At 39.5% G+C, this 19345-nt stretch overlaps 1 protein-coding gene across 1 annotated transcript in view; it reads left to right on the forward strand.

The window, feature by feature from the left end:
• Positions 1-19345, forward strand: part of PTGFRN (prostaglandin F2 receptor inhibitor) — a 125576-nt gene that overhangs the window by 50088 nt on the left and 56143 nt on the right. The window contains exons 2-5 of the mRNA XM_042460615.1: positions 6496-6873; positions 7966-8385; positions 9685-10068; positions 14430-14855. Of these exons, the coding sequence (XP_042316549.1) occupies positions 6496-6873; positions 7966-8385; positions 9685-10068; positions 14430-14855 (1608 nt within the window). The remainder of the gene's footprint in view (positions 1-6495; positions 6874-7965; positions 8386-9684; positions 10069-14429; positions 14856-19345) is intronic.

Here is a 19345-nt window from a genome sequence, read left to right on the forward strand (position 1 = left end):
CTCAGCCTGTAGTTATTTTTAGTACTGTGGTCAAATTGAGTTTAAATGGACAGAACCCTGAAAATGTGGATCATTTTATGAATATTGATCATTTGTTTTCTTATGTCAAATTCAATGTATTTAAAATCCTTCAGAAAATTCTTATAATCAACATTTTTCTTCAGCTGCTTTTCTTAAAAGCAGAGTAGCCCCTGCCCCCAACTCCCTCTGACCATGTTTCAAAACTCAGTTGGTTGACATCATTGAGAGCTTTAGTGACCTTTGCATGGATGATGGGTTGAATAGAACCTGCTGATCCTTGTACAAATATGCAGATCTTGCCAGATATAATTTCTTTTGAAGTCTCCGCTTTGGAATGATGCATTCTTGAGTATGAGTAACTGCACTCCGTAGCATAAAGAGAAATTTGACTTCCTGGTTATTTCTTGTGGTGAAAGTTTTCTGAGAGAAGTGTGGAGAATTACTGGTATGTATTTCATCTGAAATAATAATATTAATTCTTTTGTGTAAACTGTCAGCCCCATACCACTAGGAACACAGCTGTTTAATTTGGGGAAGGGGAGAACATTTTGGCTGTTCAGATGTTTTGGATTGCAACTCCCAGAAGGTCAAGTGGTCTGTGGTAAAGGATTCTGGAAGTTGTATTCCAAAACGTTTGGAAGGCCAGAGGTTCTGCATTCCTGCTGTACATTGTACACCTCTAGACTGTTGGCCTAGTGCACATGGACAGAGAATAACTAAGTAATTCACCAGCTTCTTGTGGGAAAGCACTTAACAGAAATGTTTCATGGTGATTCCCATCTGAATTCCCATCTGAATTTCAGGTGAGCTGAAGATTAAAATCTGTCAGCTTTCTATGGCTTGGGCTTAAGTGGGATGCTTTTGTGGCTCAAATTGGAGAGTTAAGTGATAAATGTGCACTTTCTCAGCAAATGCTTTGAGATCCTGTACCTGCCTCATGATGTTTCAGTACTTTGCAAGTTGTTACTATCAGATTTAGAATGCTTTCTTGCCCTGCCTTCACTCATTATTATTATTATTATTATTATTATTATTATTATTATTATTAACCTTTATTTATAAAGCGCTGTAAATTTACACAGCGCTGTACATACAATCTTTTTAATTGGACGGTTCCCTGCCCTCAGGCTTACAATCTAAAAAGACAGGACACAAAGAGAGTGGTGGTGGGGAAGGGGTCTCTCTAGTAGGATAATACATATAAAATACATAGCAATACAGGAAATGATTCAGTAAAACAGGCAACAGAAGAACATCAAATAGCAAGTGACAATTATGCAATGCCTGGGAACGCTGCCCTGAACAGGATGGTCTTCAACTCCGTTTTGAAGCTGGTTAAAGAAGTGATGGCTCTTGCTCGCGGGGGAAGAAGGTTCCAGGAGTGAGGGGCAGTGAGTGAAAAGGGGCGAATCCGAGATGGGGCAGAGGAAATCCTGGGCTGGGACAACAGACCTTGACTACCAGAACGGAGGGCCCTAGTTGGAAGGTGAGGAGAAATAAGGTCTGATCAGTAAGGAGGGGCCAGCCCATGGAGGGTTTTAAATGTTGACAGCAGGAGCTTATACTGAATGTGGATAGGGAGGGGGAGCCAGTGAAGGGATACCAACACAGGAGAGATGTGGTCACAGTGGTGGGCGGATGTGATAATGCGTGCAGCTGAATGCTGGACAGAAATTAAAGGACGGAGGCGAGAAAGAGGAAGCCCAGCCAGGAGGATGTTACAGTAAACAAGTCGTGAGACCACTAGGACATGGACCAGAATCTTGGCAGGAGAGGTGGAAAGATATCAGATTTTGGCAATATTGTATAAAAAGAATCTACTAGCCTTAGCTGTGGTCTGGATCTGAGGGATACACGACAGAGAAGAATCAAAGATAAAACCAAGACTGCGGGCTTGCTGGACTGGTTGAATAGAAATGTTGTCCACAGAGACAGAAAAGGAGTGTTGAAGGGTGGGCTTAGGAGGAAAGACAAGAAGCTCCATCTTGGACATGTTGAGCTTCAAACGCTGATGGTGCATCCACTGCAAGACGCCTGTGAGACAAGACGAAACTTGCTGTTGAAGCCTTGGAGAAAGGTCAGGGGTGGAAAGATACAACTGGGTGTCATTGGCATACAGATGGTAGGAAAAACCGAAAGAGCTGATGAGTTTACCTAAGGACAGTGTGTAGAGAGTAAACAGAAGGGGACCCAGAACAGAGCCCTGGGGAACTCCAACAGATAAGGGAACAGGAGATGAAGTTTGACCACCTGCAACCACTGCAAAAGATCTGTCTGACAAATAAGATCTAAACCAGTGAAATGGAAAGTTTTTGGCCTATTGCATCACCAAGGTTTAAAATGTTGTGGCATGTGGACCGTGATCTCTGGTTCCTAAAGCATTAACTCTGTGGCATTATTCAGATGCACAGTAGAAATAAATGTCCTTGTATAAAATGTGTTTCGGTGTCTGGCTGAATATGCCCTCAGGAAAACACATTACAAGAAACACTGTAGTGAAGGTGATGTAACAGTCTATTTTATTGGTCAGCTGGCCTGTTAACAGAAAACTGTACATGCGTGTTTAAAATATTGGTTTCTGTTGCTGATGACGAGCAGAATTAGGGATCCTGATCATATTTGACTTTCATCATAGTTGTCAGAACATCAGTTCTGTGAAGCTGAGGGCTTCATTGACAGGCATGAATTATGCAACATATGCTTCACAGAATGGAGACAAATAATTGTTGTCATTGTCAAATTTTTATTGGCAGTGTGAAGATATAGCTCAGTGGTAGAGCACATGCTTTGTATGCTGGAAGTCATTGGCTTCTGTGCCATCTTTCCTCCAAAGGAAATTGAAGGGTGGTGGTGGGGGATGTATCTGCTTTCATGTCATGGTTTGTAAGCAGGGAAGCCAAGAATCAAAAAACAACAGAAGGTATTAGGTAGTTGAAACAAGCAACTACCCAAGCAAATGACAAGATGGTGCCCACTTTTATTTCATGTACAGAGGCTGCCTGGATTTCAGCAATGACAATCCTTCATCACTTCTGAGGTTTCTAGGCTAGTTTAGGAGGGGGGGGCAGGAATAATTGTGTAGTACAGCTACAAAATGGGGGGGGGGCAAAGAGTTCAGGAACAGATGAACTTCTGTCATTGATGCCCCCAGCATCTGCTGCCTGAGGTAGTTGCTTCACTCTGCTAAATGGTAGGTACTGAACATCATGGGATGTCGGATGGAACCCTGTGATACTCTGCAGCTTAATGGACATGGGGCTGACAAGGAGCTCCACATTGTTAGTCTCTGTTTGGCTTTACATTCAGGAGCAGAACGACTTTAACACAGTATTTCCAACTTCAGTACAAGACAGATCATAAAATAGGATACCATGGTCAGTGGCATGTAAATTTGCTGAGGCATCCAGGAAATTCAGTAGGGCAGTACATCGTCCCCTCCATCTTTCACTTGGATTGGGTTGTTATCTCAAAACCAGACTGAAATAGATCCAGATAATCTGTTTCCTCCAATAATAATAATAAAAATAATAAGAATTTGTATTTGTATTTTCCCGCCTCTCCCTGAGGATCAAGGTGGGATTACATCAACAAATTAACACAGTACAGATATAAAATACAATGAATAAAACACTGACATTATTATTAATTAAATAAAATAGCTAAAACATCTCTAACATCTAAAACATTTTGAAAACATACATCATAACCAGAAGTGAAGCATTTTATCTCAAAGATCTCCTATAAGAGGTTGGATGGATAAGCCTGCCGGAAGAGATCCATTCTGGCCAAAAGAAGGCCTGAAGTTGCTCAGTTACCACATACTAAAACAACATGCTCCAAACAGAGATATTAGCAATAGGGCAATAGGGTCTCACATACCTCTGGATTAAGGGAGGTCCTTTTCAGGAGAGGGTGCACTATAACCTTCTTCAAGACAGGCAGCAGGCCCTTTCCCCAGGACCCACCCAGTCAGCCCAAGATCTTATCAGCTAAGGTGGGCAAAGGCCAAACTTGCATTTGGTAGATCATATGATCCAGATGTCTTGTTCATGTCATCAAGTTGTATACATTGAAATTGATCACAGGGTCACTTGTACAGGTTAGCTAGATTCTGTGATCTATAGCATCAGGGTTTGAGCAAACATTACTTTCTTCTTGAAGTACCTAGCAAATTTACTATAGCAGGCAACTGAGGCTTCTACTCTTAGTCTCTCTGAACCTGATTCCAGTAGGGCCTTCAGCAGAATAACTGCTGGATAGTTTGTCAAGGGGAGAACAGCAAGGTATAATGAGATAATAGGCTATGAAGAGTCCTTGCTAATTATTAGTCACATTTCTCAGGATGATCTTGTTGCTCAAGTGAGGCTTAACTGCAACATCAAAATCAGTGGCTGAGTGCACCAAGCCACTGCATGTAAACCCAAACATTCCTAGTTTAAGTTCTAGCAGCTCCTGACACTGAGACCTTGAATCACTGCTGCAGCACTGGCCATGTTGGCTGGGCTGACATTTTAGGCCAGAACATCTTGAGACTCCCATGTTAGGGAAGACTGGACTAGACTGAGAAATTATCTGACTTGGTACAAAGCAATTTTATTCATCTCTTTTTTATATGAGGTAACAGGAAGTACTGAAATAGGAAGAGGAGAGTCTTCATCTTGTCTCAAGAGCCATACCCACAACAGGATAGGAACAAAATGTTGTAAAATACATGTGACAGTATGTACAAATGTGCTCTGTCCATGCATGTATAAATAGTTAACCATTTTTTGTGAGACAGAGAATAAGCTTACATATCCAGTGATGGTGCACACATTCTTTGCTTCGCTCTTGGCTAACAAATGTAACAGTATAGCTGTGTTGAAGAAATAAGTTTAATACTTGCTGACCGTACCTTTCTAAGGATATTAGGGAAGTTAAACAGTGTTGAAGAGAGAGGGCAACAAAGACTGGATACCCTTTGTATTCCTGTGTCATACTGAAAATCTGGGTCAAAAGAAAATATTTCAGCATTTGAGGTTCCTTCTATTGCCGTCCTGCAAGTGTGTATGTAGAAATGGATTTATGATGAAGTGGGGATTAAACGTTGTTTAAATGATTTTGTTTGGAAGCTGAAAATGAACAGTGTCTCTGCAGCTGAAACAGTTTTCCTTTTATGGAAAGTCTTGAGCTGTAAATAAAGACAGTGCTTGCTTAGCATTCTTAGGAAATGAGAGATCCTGCCAAAACCAATTTGTAGCTCCTAGGATATCTGGACTTCAGAACAAGGCCAGTTATTCTGGCAGAAGAGGACTTGGCTCTCCTGGACAGAAATGCTGTTTTAAGCACCTTTGTGCTCATGAGAAGCAGCTGGTATATTTACTAAGGCTTTGCATTCTTCCACTGTTTGTACATAGGTGTCCAGCAAAGCCCCCCAATAAAAGAAAGATGCTACGCAAATGTTGCATTGGCACATATTTGATTTCACATACAGGGGCTCTAGATGATAGCGTATATGTACATGCAATTTTGGGCTCAGTTTTTTGGATGTTGAAGTTCTTTACAAGCCAAATTGGCTATAATTACATTGAACTGGATGTATGCCTTATGACTGAAACCAAAGCTAAATATTTTCTTTTGGTTGTTCCCTATCTTTCGAATTGTACAGTAGCACTAGGCACCAGGCATATGTTCAATGAACTGGGAACAGCTTCTTGCATTAACCAATTTTTCCCTAAAATTCCCCCCCCCCAAAAAAAACCAACCACATTTTTAATAGCATAAATTTGTAAGATATATCCAGAGTATAATAGACTTTTATTTTTAAAATGTTATAAAAGAAACAAACTCTTGGCTCCATGGCTTTTAGACAGATTGGGATGGCAGAATGCTGCGGGCCAGAATATACAATCAGCAAATGTTACTGACATTGGTAACTCAGTCCTATTAGTTTCTAAGTAGACTGTTTATTTCCCATGATCCTGCTTTGGAAACAAGGTAAACACCCTTGGAACAAAGTAAACACAGTAGTAATTGGACTCTTTAATTTTTTATTCAGTTTTATGAATTGTATTTACTTGTCTTTTATGACATATATGAAAAGTGGAGATCAAGGGAAACATATTTGGGAAAAGAATAAGAGCTTTTCAGTTACTGCTGCCTGCATTTTACAAATGACACCCAGAGATGCAGTGAAGAAAAGTGACCTCCCAAAAGCCATCCACTGAGCAAGGATGTCTTGGGTGTTTTCCCAGTTCAGCCCAACACACTCTATCTCCTAATTAACTGACAAATATTTTCCTTAGAACATTAGTTCTTATTCAGTATTTAATTTGTTAAATGACAAATAACAATGTTCTCTTTCTTTCCTCCCCTCAGTTCTAAAGCTTAATGGACCTGAGGCTAAACAGGAGCTCCACCTTCATTAAGCTGCAAACCCTTCTTGTTTGTTTTAATATAATTGCATTTTTAAAAAAACACATTTTTCCCCCCCAGCTTCTTGCCATGGGCGTATCGTAAAGGTGCCAGCAGGTCCCCTTGTACGAGTTGAAGGCACAGAGGTAGTGATTCCATGCAATGTTACTCACTATGATGGACCCAGTGAGCAAAACTTTGACTGGGAGTTCTCTACAAATCCTTCTCAGGACTCTAAATTTGTACATGTTGTGAGTACTTGGGACCCTTCATTCACATCTCGGGAGTATCAAGATCGGGTTAATAATAAGGAGATCACACTGAGGCGAAACGGCAATGATGCTGTTGAACTTGTGATTGGCAACATCCGTTCCTCTGACCAAGGGATGTACAGATGCACCACGCCCAGCACAGATGCTGTCTTCCAGGGAAATTACAATGCTGTCGTTGAAGTCAAAGGTACTTCTACAGGGTGAGGGGTATTTACAATTGGTATTGGGAGTTACCATAATTTTGCAAACATTTTGTAGAATGCCTTGAATAGAAACAATCTTTTCATGTATGTTTTCTTGTCTCTTTATCTAATCTCAATATAGACAGTAAAATGGATTTTAAAACAACATTGTTGAGAGATGTGTTATGGTGGGAAAACAGGGGAAAGTCTTCTTGGCAGCTCCTTCCAGTTTCTGGAGGTCTTTAGAAAGGGAAGCCAGGCTCGCTCCAACATTGTTAGGCATAGACGTATTTATTCAAATTGGGATTTGATTTTTAATAGGTTTTAACTGGTGCGACCTGTTAATTTATTTTTGACTGATATGTTAATTTGTTTATTTTTATGTTGTAATAATTTTGTATGCAATAATTCTAGTGTCAGCAACCTTGGGCCCTATTTATAGGTGAAAGACAAAGTGTAAATTTAATATATATACAAAAAAGACATTGAGATTTGGTCTGCTGTTCTCTATATTCCAGCAAGTAGATCTCTAGTATTGAATGTTTGGTAGCACTTGATATGCTGCTCATTTGAGATAAAAAAAAGCAGTTTTCCTGGAGTGAGCAGGTCACAAATGTGTCTGTCTGCATTACTAGTTAGCCCTTCACGGTCCAAGTCTGGCACTGTTGTATATTTCTCTAATCAGAAAGGGCATTGATTGTCTGTTGTCCAAAGACCCCATGAAATGAATTGTTGATCATATGTAAAGCAATACAGTTGAAACATGTCTCCTTTCTACAGTGACTTTATGTTCCCAACCAGAGTGCAGTGAAAATGGATTTTTTTCTGCTAATAATTTTTCCTTGAAAGAGAATGTGAAACCTTTATAGTGCTGGAACAATATAATTGAGCTGGGATGAAGAAGTGGTCTTTAAAACACTTTCTTGTTCATGTTTTCTGACATGAGTGATTTGTTTTGTTTCGGCATATTCATTAGTATAATTAGTTGTCTCTTTGATGAGAAACAAACACAGTCTTGACTTGGTTTCAACATCACTTTTTATGTAAAACCATTTATTATAATCCACATGTTTGATAACTTTCTCTTCTCTAAATAGTGATTGCAGACGGCTTAACTGTTAGTGGGTCAAAAGGCCATGCCACATCCACTTGGAACTTATCAGAAGGAGATGCATTTCAGTTGCGCTGCTCAGCTTCCACCAATTCTTCAGAACACACCCATCTACATGTGTCTTGGGAATTCAAGAATGGCCTTGCCTGGCAAGAAATCCTCTCCCTGACGCATGAGGGCAAGTTCCAGCCTGGTCTGGAGTACAGTGAGCGCTACATCAGTGGAGATGTGCGTTTAGATGCCATGGCCAATGACATTTACCGTTTGTCTGTGTCCCAGGCTCTTCCAATAGATGAAGGTACCTACAGGTGTCGAGTGAGTGAGTGGGTTAAAGGTGCAGATGGTTCATGGCAGAAGATCCAAGAAAAGACTGCTGATGTGGCAAATGTTGTGGTACAGCCAACAGGTGAGTATGCAGAAACATGGTAGTGTAACATGTAACACCATCTGTGCTATAGTAATGGGTGGGGAGGGGAGACAGAACATGCTCTCAGCACTTGGTGGAAAGTGTAGTGCCTGTTCCCTGTGTTGGTTGGTACAGTTTAACACAACAATAGTGTTTGTTTACTACATGTGTTCCATGTAATTTGAAACTGCAGTCCAAACTTAACATGAATATGAATTACTTAGTAATGGAAAATTTATAACAGAGAACTGCCAGATAAGGTTGGGGCACAGGACCCACACGAATGTGGGAAAGCTATGAATATCCACAGCACCCATGTACTCAGCAGGGACCCTCTTGAAGATGGCAAGAGGAGATGAGGGGTGGTGCCGTGGTCCAGGGTGCTTCACCCACTGTCCCTTTCTCCATGCTCACTAGCTTTTGATGCCTCTTCCTTTGCCCACCTCCCTCCCTCCTTGTGTCTTTCTCTGCCTGTCTGTCTATCCTCCCTCTTTTCTCTTGTGGCCAGGGTGCATGTGGAGGGGAAAACCCACTTTCTTTTTCTTTCTCTCTTGATCACTTTTGTCCCTTCTTTCTGCCCCCTCTGGACAAACGCATGAATAATCAAATGCACAAATGTTAAACCCACAAATGAGGTGGGACAACTGTATTTGAATGCCTACTATATTGTTATTTTGGGACACTACAGTGGTAGGTTTTGTATTTTAACTCTCACTTTTTGTTGTTGGTATGCTATAAATCCCATCCACTAATTACACCTCTTTCAGTAAGCCATTTAGGATATTTGTGCAGAAATCTTGCAAAATGACTGTAGTGTTCATTTCAGTAGGAAATCTGTGAGAATTCCATATTTGGGAATAAATGAAAAGTGGAAAACTGAAACCACATAACAGGTTCGTCTCAAAGCATAAATGTAAACACTAGTGTAAGTACAACCAATTCTAGTGGAACTTTTTTGTTGGTTTGCAATTCAAATTGTAAACTTCAGATAAAAATACAAATATATAGATTGTTAAGTAATAAGCAGGCAGTAACCAGGGTTTGATTCCTTATTCGGCCATAAAACCCACTGGGTGACCTTGGGCAAGTCACATACTCTCAGCCTCAGGCAAGGCAAAGGCAAAGCTCCTCTGAACGTATCTTGCCAAGAAAACTGCATGATAGGTTCACCTTAGGGTCACCATAAGTCAGAAATGACTTGAAAGCACACACCACCAACAAACATTAATTCTAACACTATTTGCTGGACTAGGAGTCTGAAAGTGATCCTTTTGGTCTTTTTCATTTTTCCTGCCTCAGCTTTAGGTGTGTTCATTACCAGGAACAATGTGACTGTAACAGAAAGAGAATCACTGGATCTTACCTGCAACTTCACAACAGACAGAAGTGGTATTTTCCAAGCGGAAGTCACATGGTATTTCAGTGACTCACCTGATGACACCGTGGCAGAAGCTCAGGTTTTGCTGAGTGCAGACCGTGATTCTGTAATTAGTGACTCAACACTCATCACTCTCAGCCATGTGGATCGAAGTTCTTACCACTTGCTGATACGTGATGTGAGCATTGAAGACTCTGGCTACTACTTCTGCCAAGCAGCACTTTGGGTGCCACAGCACAATGGTAGTTGGCACAAGGTAGCAGAGAGAACATCTCTGCCTGTCACTGTGGAAGTGCTGGCACTGGGTAAGTAGCTGGATGGCAGTGCTTATAAAGTTGATGAACCATGTTTCCTGAGTTTTGTTGTTACTGTAAAACAAAAGTGAAATAGAAAGTCTCACTAATTTGGGAGGAAATTCTTTCACCTGAAATCTGGGTGAGAATTATGGTACATTATGGAATGGAAATGTAGGGCTATAAATGGTACATGCTAAGAGCCTACCTACTTTAACTTATTGGTAGTATTCTCTCATTTGTGTTCTTGATTATCTCAGCTCTCTTGGACACATTTATGAATAATTTTGAAACTGCCTTTTAATGGCCAGCCTCTCGTTTCTGAGATCTTAATATTAAGTGAAAAGCAGAATAACGCTTTTACACTGAATCTAGTTTTATCAGTTGTGGCTCTTGTAATTGACTTAAGAACATAAGAAGTTTAAATAGTATTGGCATGAGTTATGAAAATACTTTCTATCTTTGTGTTAAGAGGGGGAAATTCAAAAGTTCTGTTCAAATTTGATTACAAATTTGATTTCAATCTGATTCATTGGTCCCCAACAGACACTTCTATGGTTTCTGCTGAGCAATACTATATATATCTGCCATAAGACTCTGTCTCATTTAACAGTCTACCTTAGAACAGGTAGTTAATTTGTAGACTTCTCTGTATCAAATCATTTTCCCTACAACTGAACAACCAAATAATTCATTTAAAACTGTTTATGAATTGAATTGACCTTTTCCCAAGGTGGGATGCAATTACAATATTTCTTCAGCTGTGCTTGTTTGCATATGGGCCCAAAGAAAGGAGGAAGGTGACAAGAGGGGAGAGAGAGAGAGAGAGAGAGAGAGAGAGAGAGAGAGAGGAGATCAGTTGTTAAATACATAAAACAAGCATACTTTTGTGGCTTTATTTGTCTTGAGTATATCAGTAAAAAAGTTATATTCTGGTGATGCCACAAAGTAGGACCTGGCTTCAAGCAGCTGAATGGTTCATTTAAATACCTCCTGGTGTTCTGATGTACTGTTATTTTATTGTACATATTGTGGAACGTAGACCAAGAAAAGGCAAGTATTATTTCCCTCAATGGTGCTCCTAGTACTGAAATTTAATCTGCCCAGTTTCCTTGGGATCACTTTCAGATACCAAGAAAGAGAAAATAGTATCTGTACTATGAAAAGAGGAGTGGAATGAACAACAGGTTTGTCTAGACTATACAGTGTGTGTGTATGTGTGTGTGTGTGTGTGTGTGTGTGTGTGTGTCTATATCTATATATATGTATATATAGATATATATTCTCATTCCATTGTGCTTTTCATGGTATGTTGCTATGGCTTTATGGAGTACTGTGTTTTCATAATGTGCTGTTTCCCTAGCTGAACTCTTAAGCTACTGAGATCCTGCTTTTAATGCAAATATTCTGAGCAGTGAACATCCAGGCTGGAGAGATACAGAAAACTAAAACCCAAGCATAAATTTCTAAGGAACCATGTTGTTCTGTAGAGTTTGCCTTGATGTGTCAGCATCTCTTAGAGAATAATTACAAAAATCAAGTTTCTGGTTTTTGACTTTGCAATTAGGAGCCAGATGATTCCTGACAGCCTTTCAAACAGTGAAAGCAAGTGTTTCTACTTACGGTGTATTGAAATTAAGATATTGTTGTGTATATACTTCTGATGTACAAACGGAAACCAGGCCTATGGTGACTCTTGTTTTGACAAAGTCAGAGTACATGGAAATGTCATCAGGATTCAGAGATCCCAGACAAAGAGGGCCACTCTTTCTAAATTCTCTCTCTCTCTCTCTCTCTCTCTCTCTCTATGTGTATGTGCATGTGTGTTTAAAGCCTTGTCAGGGAATGACTGGTAGAAAGGAGCAACCCTCCTCCTTATTAGGAAGGATATTGCCTTCCAGCATTCACACACAAAATGCTTTGGTGGCAGCAGGTTGGTCAAGGTTGCATTTACATGTCATTTTAAATTAAAACATTTCCTAACGTCCTGAATAGCAGCGAAGTGAAACAGGCAAAAATGCCGGGAGAGGCAGCCAGTTAGAAGTACTGTAGTATAGAAGGGTGGGCAATGGACAAATTCTAAATTTTAAGATGTGGAAGAGAAATCCAGAATGGAAACTGATTTGATGATAATCTCATATAAATTTATGTTATGTTATGTTATGTTATATATATCTTACATATTTTTTTCTGGCATAGGACCCAAAGTAGTTTTCAACAAGGTTAAAACAAAATGTATAGCTAGAAAATCTGATAGTACCAAAGTTTAAAAAACAAATGAACAATCGTATTAAAACAACCACTGATTTAAAAAAGTATAAAGTCATTTAAAAGATATAACCATAGCAACAATAAGCACAGAACAACCCCACCATTAAAAAACTTTTAATCATAAAATACCTGTTTATATAAAAATATTTTGGTAGGAGAATAGAAAAGAGGCCATCCTTTCTTCTTGTGGTGAAGAGTTCCTGGGAGCAGCCACTGAGAAGGCTCTCTTTTTGTGGGACTTTTGGGTTGGGACCAAGAGAAGGCCTTCCTCAGAGGATCTTAAGCATTGCTCGTGCAGGGAGCTACTATTACTGTATAAATAGCTATGACAATATGTTGTGATCATCTTGAAGGCACAAATGCCTACATTTCTAAATAAGAAATAAGAATATAGTGGAAATAAAATACTAGCTTAGGAGAGGAGGGCATGGGAACTTTGGCCCTCTTCCAGTTCTCCATCATGTTTATGTATGTAGGGCCCAGGGGAACAGCACAGGTTTCCTTCATCTTGCAGGCTCTTTGGTTTCAGTGCAGGGGACAGAGGATGGAGGGAGTGCTCCGTTTCTTTCTTTCCTTCCAGCTCACTCATTCATACTTCTATAAAATTTCATGTTAGCTACGGTTGCCAAGTGAATGCTTAAATTCAGACCTGACTTAGAGGAAAAGCATATTCCTTTTCCAAATACTATCTGGTAGTAATTCTGCTTCTGAAAGATTTTTGAGTACATCTTGCCTGCGTTTAAAAATATTTTGTGGGAAATTCAATAGGTGCTTCTTCTCCTTTATCTGTCCCCAATTAGTAATTACTTGGGTGCAGGTATAAAGGGAGGATAAAACTAGTCTTCAGTTGAACTTATGTTGCCTGAGGGTGGGTGTGGGGTTCTCATCATTTGAGGTACATAAACGACATCCAGAATTCATCACCAGCCTCCTCCTCCTTGATTGAAGTTTGAGAGCTTGGCAGGGTATTAAGTCATTGAACTGTCAGCAAGGCTGTTCTTTGACAGCTGACAGAGTGCAGGAATGAGGTTTATCCAGCAAGCCTTTTATTCCTTCCTTCTAAATCCTCTGTCTGGGAGTCAGTGTAAAGAGAACCTAGCTGGAGCACTAATGTCAAAACCAAAACTTTCAGTAGGAATCCACCACTGTAGGTCATTCCAGTACAGACATGATTAAGTGAAACCCCATTTCTCTTCAGCTTTCCCCATATTATTATCCGAGCATAAAACTTTGTTCATGCTTCTGTGGTGGATATTACCTGCTTCTGTAAACTCTGTGTGGGTGCATCCAGTTAATCTCAGAAACTCTGTGATTTGTAAAATACCTAGTTATTTAGGTACCCTCCCCACCCCTTTCTCTGGAATATTGATATTGCTCCTAAGAACAGGTAGAGTGGTCTTTCAGAGTTCCTTCACATTTATTATCATTGTAATGTTGTAAAAAGTTTATATTTTAAATTTGCAAAAATTTCCAGGAGTGGTAGGAAGAACTATGTTAGCTGGTCAACTTGAAGTACATCTTCAGTAACTTTAAGTCATGTTCTGTACCATGAACAAATACAGCTGGGGACTGATCTTAACATTTGTTGACTCCATGGGCAGTTTCTGCTAATATGTTACTGAAGGTGGACAGTAAACTCAAATAGTAAAACAGTGAACACAAACATAACATAGTCTGGGCATGTTCTTCTGAGATGTTGATCTCATATCATTGTAATCAACCACTTCCCTGAAAGGCAGATTTTGCAATGTCAAGTGCATTATTCTGTGACAAGAGTGTTCTCTGTATTATGAAACCATTCTAAGAAAATCACCATCCTTGCTGACTAAATTCTGGCTAAACGATTTGCTGTTGGTTTAGCTAAAAGCATCAGTAGATAATGCTATGGAGACAGTGTTGTATGATAAAGATATTGACCACTGTTACCACAAAAACCCCTGTTATCTGGTAAAGATGCTGATACAGTGTTGCAGATTTGAAATAAGAATAAATAAGAGAGATTTGAAATAAGAGAGATGTGAAAATTTGATCTGTATTTCTAGATTGGTCTTTCTTTCACATTTTTAATTGGCTTCCTTTCTGCTTTTCCAAATCCTATACAGAGCCAAATTATAATGTATTTATAAATTCTTCTAAAACACCTACGTTTTCAGAAGATCCCACAGAACTGGAGTGTAGGATCACAGAGGCACAGAATACTGAAGCAAACATACGTTTCACTGTATCCTGGTACTACAGATTGCCCTTGCGCAGTGATGAAGTGGTAAAAGATGAACTTCTTGCCACCATGGATGCAGACTGGACTCTGGTAGTTGGAGACAGAAGCAAACAACGAGCCCAGAATGGGGAAATTATTTTCTCTAAGCCAACTGTGGACACTTTTCGGTTACGAATCCAGTGGACTTCTGAAGCAGACAGAGGAGATTATTACTGTGTGATTTCGGCATGGAGTAGGCAGCGCAATAACAGCTGGATAAAGATCAAGGATGTGACTTCCATGCCTGTGAGCATTTTATGGTCTACACAAGGTAGGAATTTTGAACAGTCTGAGTGTGATGCAAGTTGCTGGCGTCTCAGTAACTTGTCATAATAGACACTCATGGATGGAAAAATTCTGAAGGGTCTCAGTAGATATATATCCATCTGCCCTAAGACACGTTTGGAAAGAAGAAGATAGAAGTGGCTTATGAGGAGAACGAACAGAATAACATAATTTAGGAATATGCAGTAAGAGTGATAGCAGAGTCAATAAAAGGTGATCAGGAGGCCTTGACCAGAAATAATTTCGGGGATCAAACACATCATCACAAGTCCCTGTGCCCAGGTACAGAATCAAGAGGAGACAGCATCTCCAAAGATAGGGAATCTGAAACTATAAGCAGTTTTGCAATGCACTGTCTTTGACAGAGATAATAACATTGTTGGGAGGGGTGAGGTAATGGAATTTTTCAGAGGTATAGAATTTAATTGGCAAGGAGTGAGATATGGGATTTCCTGAAGGGCAGAGCTTCGTGGGTGGGCTTTATCAAAATAGGGTATCAGATTGGGATTGTGGCCCAGTTGGGATTGCTTGCAAGAGGAATTTTACATGAATTAGAGATGCTAAAAAAACTCTTCTCCTCTGCTTGGTTTGAATACATGTACTGTCATTTGTTGATGCAACTTTCCATGGTCCTTGGTAATGTGCAAGACTCTACGGTATCCAATAAAAAGCTCTAAATAAACCTTTCTGTTGTTCAGTGGAAACAGTTCAGACTACATGTCTGAATTGTCCTGCAGCACAAGAAAAGTTGATATCTCTGAAATTTCTCTATAGAGATATCTCTCTAAGCAAACAGAAAAATTTTGTACACATTTTTATATATTACAGAATTTCTGAAACTTTCATTACTTTACATTTTACTACAAAAATGGTTTTGTTTATTTCATAATGATGGACAAGGAACTATGCATGGTACTCTTTATTACCTGATTCCCAATCATAGGAAATTCTATTTATTATTCTATAGACAGAATTTATAAGCACAAACATGAACACATTATTATGGTAAACAGCTCTGTGAGAAAGGACCTCAGAGCATAGTTCACCAAGTAATATGCCTTCCTTCTACCTATACACTAAAAATAAATTAAATACTGTACAGTAAAAATATAACGTATTATTAAAAGTGTAGGATGAAAGGGTTAAAAAGGTCTACACTTTTTTGCAGCATTTTCAAAGGACTGAGAAGTTTTTCCCTGGTACCAGAATTCCAACTTTGTCTGCACTTTGTAAACTGTTTGAGATGTGTTTCCACTGTAGCTAGTGTCTTTCTTCAGTCAGTTTGATAACATCTGACTGATGGTAGGGGGAGTCCATAATGAGCTGCAAATTCCTGGCCCTGTGTCTAAAAATTGTCAGACATTGAATGCATAGCTTACTATCGTCTTTGTTGCTTTTCTCCATAATGATTTGATATACATTTATGTGATGCACTTTTTTCTAACAGGAAGTTTGTAGAGTAGGGGAGGGTTCATAGCTCAAAGTCAGAGCACATGCATTTCAGCACCTGGAAAAATTACAATTCCCTGGCAATCCAGTTTAAGTATTTAGTGTTTTAGGCATGCTCTTGGAGAATTGCTGGTAGGTATTATAACAGCGTGAGGCTAAGTGAACCAATGATCTATCTTGGTATAAGACAGCTGCATATCAGTGTTCACATGTTTTAAGATAACCTACAGCCAGTCAAGATGCTTTTGAACATTTATCCATTCTGCACACATCCAGACAGTTTTTTGAATGCTTGTCTGTGCTGTGAGCTTCTCATAAAGCTGTAGAATCCCTAATAGCAATTGCATAGTAAAAGTTGTCTCCCTGCCCAGTAGTATATTTAAGGCTCTGTACCTCGGTGCTATGTCTGATACTGTTAGCAGATATTACATATCCCACATAAATTAAGACTTCATAGATTTGGCATACTGATACATCTGCTATATGTAACGTTGTTGCATACTTTCAAGTTGTTTCCAATCTATGGTGACCTTAAGGAGAATCTACCACTGGGTTTTCTTGGCATGTTTTCTTGCCGGGGGGGGGGGTGGGTGGGTTGATATTGCTTTCATCTGAGGCTGAGAAAGTGTGACTCACCCATGGTTCCCCACTGGGTTTGCCTGATTGAGCAGGGATTAAAACTCAGGTCTCCGGAGTCATATGGAAATAGCAGCACCTATATTTCAGTATTTACCAATACTGACAGACTACTTGACTTTCTGTGCTGGCTACAGAAGAAGTCAAATGCCTTTCTTTCATGGCCAGTGGTACAACATAGATGGCCTATGTCTATGAGGTATCTAGAAATATCTGTCATAGAACTGTAGTTCCACACCAAACTACAAATCCCAGGATTTTATAGGAAGTAGCCATGGCAGTTAAAGGGATAGAAAAATGCTGTAATTATGTTTAATTGTACCACTCCCAGTGTCTCTGTACTGGATATGGCAGAATGTTAAAAAAAAAAATATTTACCGTATTTATTTATTTATTGGATTTGTATTCTGCCTTTTCCCCAAAATGGGATTCAAGGTGGCCCCTTCTTGCCTGCCCATCACAGCAATCAAGTGGGCCGATGGCAATGCTAGAGATAGTTCTATTTGTCTGATTGTTCCTCCCTTGCAGGAAGAAAAAGAATAGAAGGAGAGATTGTAAATTAATGATTTTTTTCTGCAGCCTAATAACTTTGGCAGAATAATTTGCAAATCTATTGTATTGATAGTTACTTTGAGACCCCTTAGTTAAAGTGCATTATACGCAGACATACATCATTTATCATAGCCTCTGATAAAGAAGCCCTTTTTGGAAAGGCTTTTAATGTCTGCTCAGCCCCTCCATACTCTTTTTCCTCTGTCTAGTTGGGCTTTTAAAAAAAATCAGAATCAACATTGGGAGGAAAGTGAAAGAGGGGAAACACAGATTTTTTGTATTCTATTGCAGCAGCAAGCGTATAGTAAATAAAGCAATAAACCTTGAGCTGGGAAAGAATGACATTCTGTTATAGCTGATTCTACTGTAGCCACGTATGCCAGCCTACAACGGGCAAGATAAACAGCATATGTGCATACTGTTAATTTTGAATAAAAGTTTGCCGAAACATGTAGAACTGCTCTTATTCTTTGTAGTGTTAGGAACCTACACCATATTATTTCTGTCTCTGATACCAAATTTTCTCTTTAAGAAATAATGCCCAGGAACACATATACTTGGTTAACAGTGGTATTCCTGTACTGTTTATTTTCCTTGTCAGTCCTTGTTCAGCCGCTGTTCTGCTGTTCTCTCTTCCCCATACCTTTCTGGGCACACATCTCTGTGTCTGTAGCACAGGCCAGAAGTCTCATGCTCCTTTTTTTCCAGTTATCTTTATTGAATACAAAACATATGCTGCTGATGTCACTGTATTCCAAATTTCTCTGTTCTTAAAAGTGGAAGCATTGATTTTCAGAATCAGCTATGTATTTTCTTAACTGAACCTAAAAGGAATGAATTAGAGGGTAAGATAAAATAATATGTGGTTAACTTGGCTAGTAACTAGATACTTACTTTAAATTCCAAACCTTTGCATTTATATCAGTAATTCAAACATACTTCTATCTACAACAGCTCAAAGAATAGTCCCTCTAGGGTTTTATTTCCTAAAAATATTTAGGCCTCCAAAACCATGTAAGAATAAGATATGGTGTCAGTGAAGGCAATTAAGTAAATACTGCATTCATAAGTAAGGTGTAAGTCTGCTTTTAAAATAGAGCCATACATTTTTTTTTTAAAAATTGTTAATTACCATCACACTCGCTTTGACCTATGGATGTCCCTATGAATGAGAAACCTTAAAGACACCCTGTTATTAACAGCACTGCTGTCTTGCAAATTCAGAATTGTAATTTTCTTGTTGGAGTTTATCTGCCTGCAATGCACTCTTCCTTTTTTTCCTGCTGTCTCAACAGCAAAATCTTTACAGAGTTTTGATAGACTGCAAACCGTGGTTTCCAGACAGTTCAGTTTAGTTTCTGAACAACTGTGGTTTCAGCTCTAATTGTGGTTATGCCCAATTCAGTTGGCATAGCAAACTCTAATTAAAACAAATTTTAGAAGATTTGGAAGGAAAGTGCTTGTGAGCCTGCAACATATTCCTGATCCCTAAACAAAGGCTGTTTTTAATGGCTGGCTCTAAGCCCATGGATATCTAGCTATATGGCTCACTTAACTCCGCAAGTTGCCCACTCAAGTATAATCATTCCCCTGCTTTGGCTTGCTACCAGCTCCCAGATGCTGTTGTGCTGTGCTGCATTTCCTCTTTGTCACCTCGGCTGCCTTGCTGTGTAGTTGTTGCTGATCCAGCCTCTGTCTCTTTGTTGCCAGTTCCTTTCTCCTCTCCAGATGCTGTTCAGCGAATGATGAAGTCCCAAATTAAGTGGTGCACTGGGGAGAATGATTTTATACTTCCCAGGGGGACTAGACAGAGAACCTCACTCTCTGATACCCACTTGA

Source organism: Sceloporus undulatus, chromosome 3 (assembly GCF_019175285.1).
Source record: "Sceloporus undulatus isolate JIND9_A2432 ecotype Alabama chromosome 3, SceUnd_v1.1, whole genome shotgun sequence".
Classification (NCBI taxonomy): Eukaryota; Metazoa; Chordata; class Lepidosauria; order Squamata; family Phrynosomatidae; genus Sceloporus; species Sceloporus undulatus.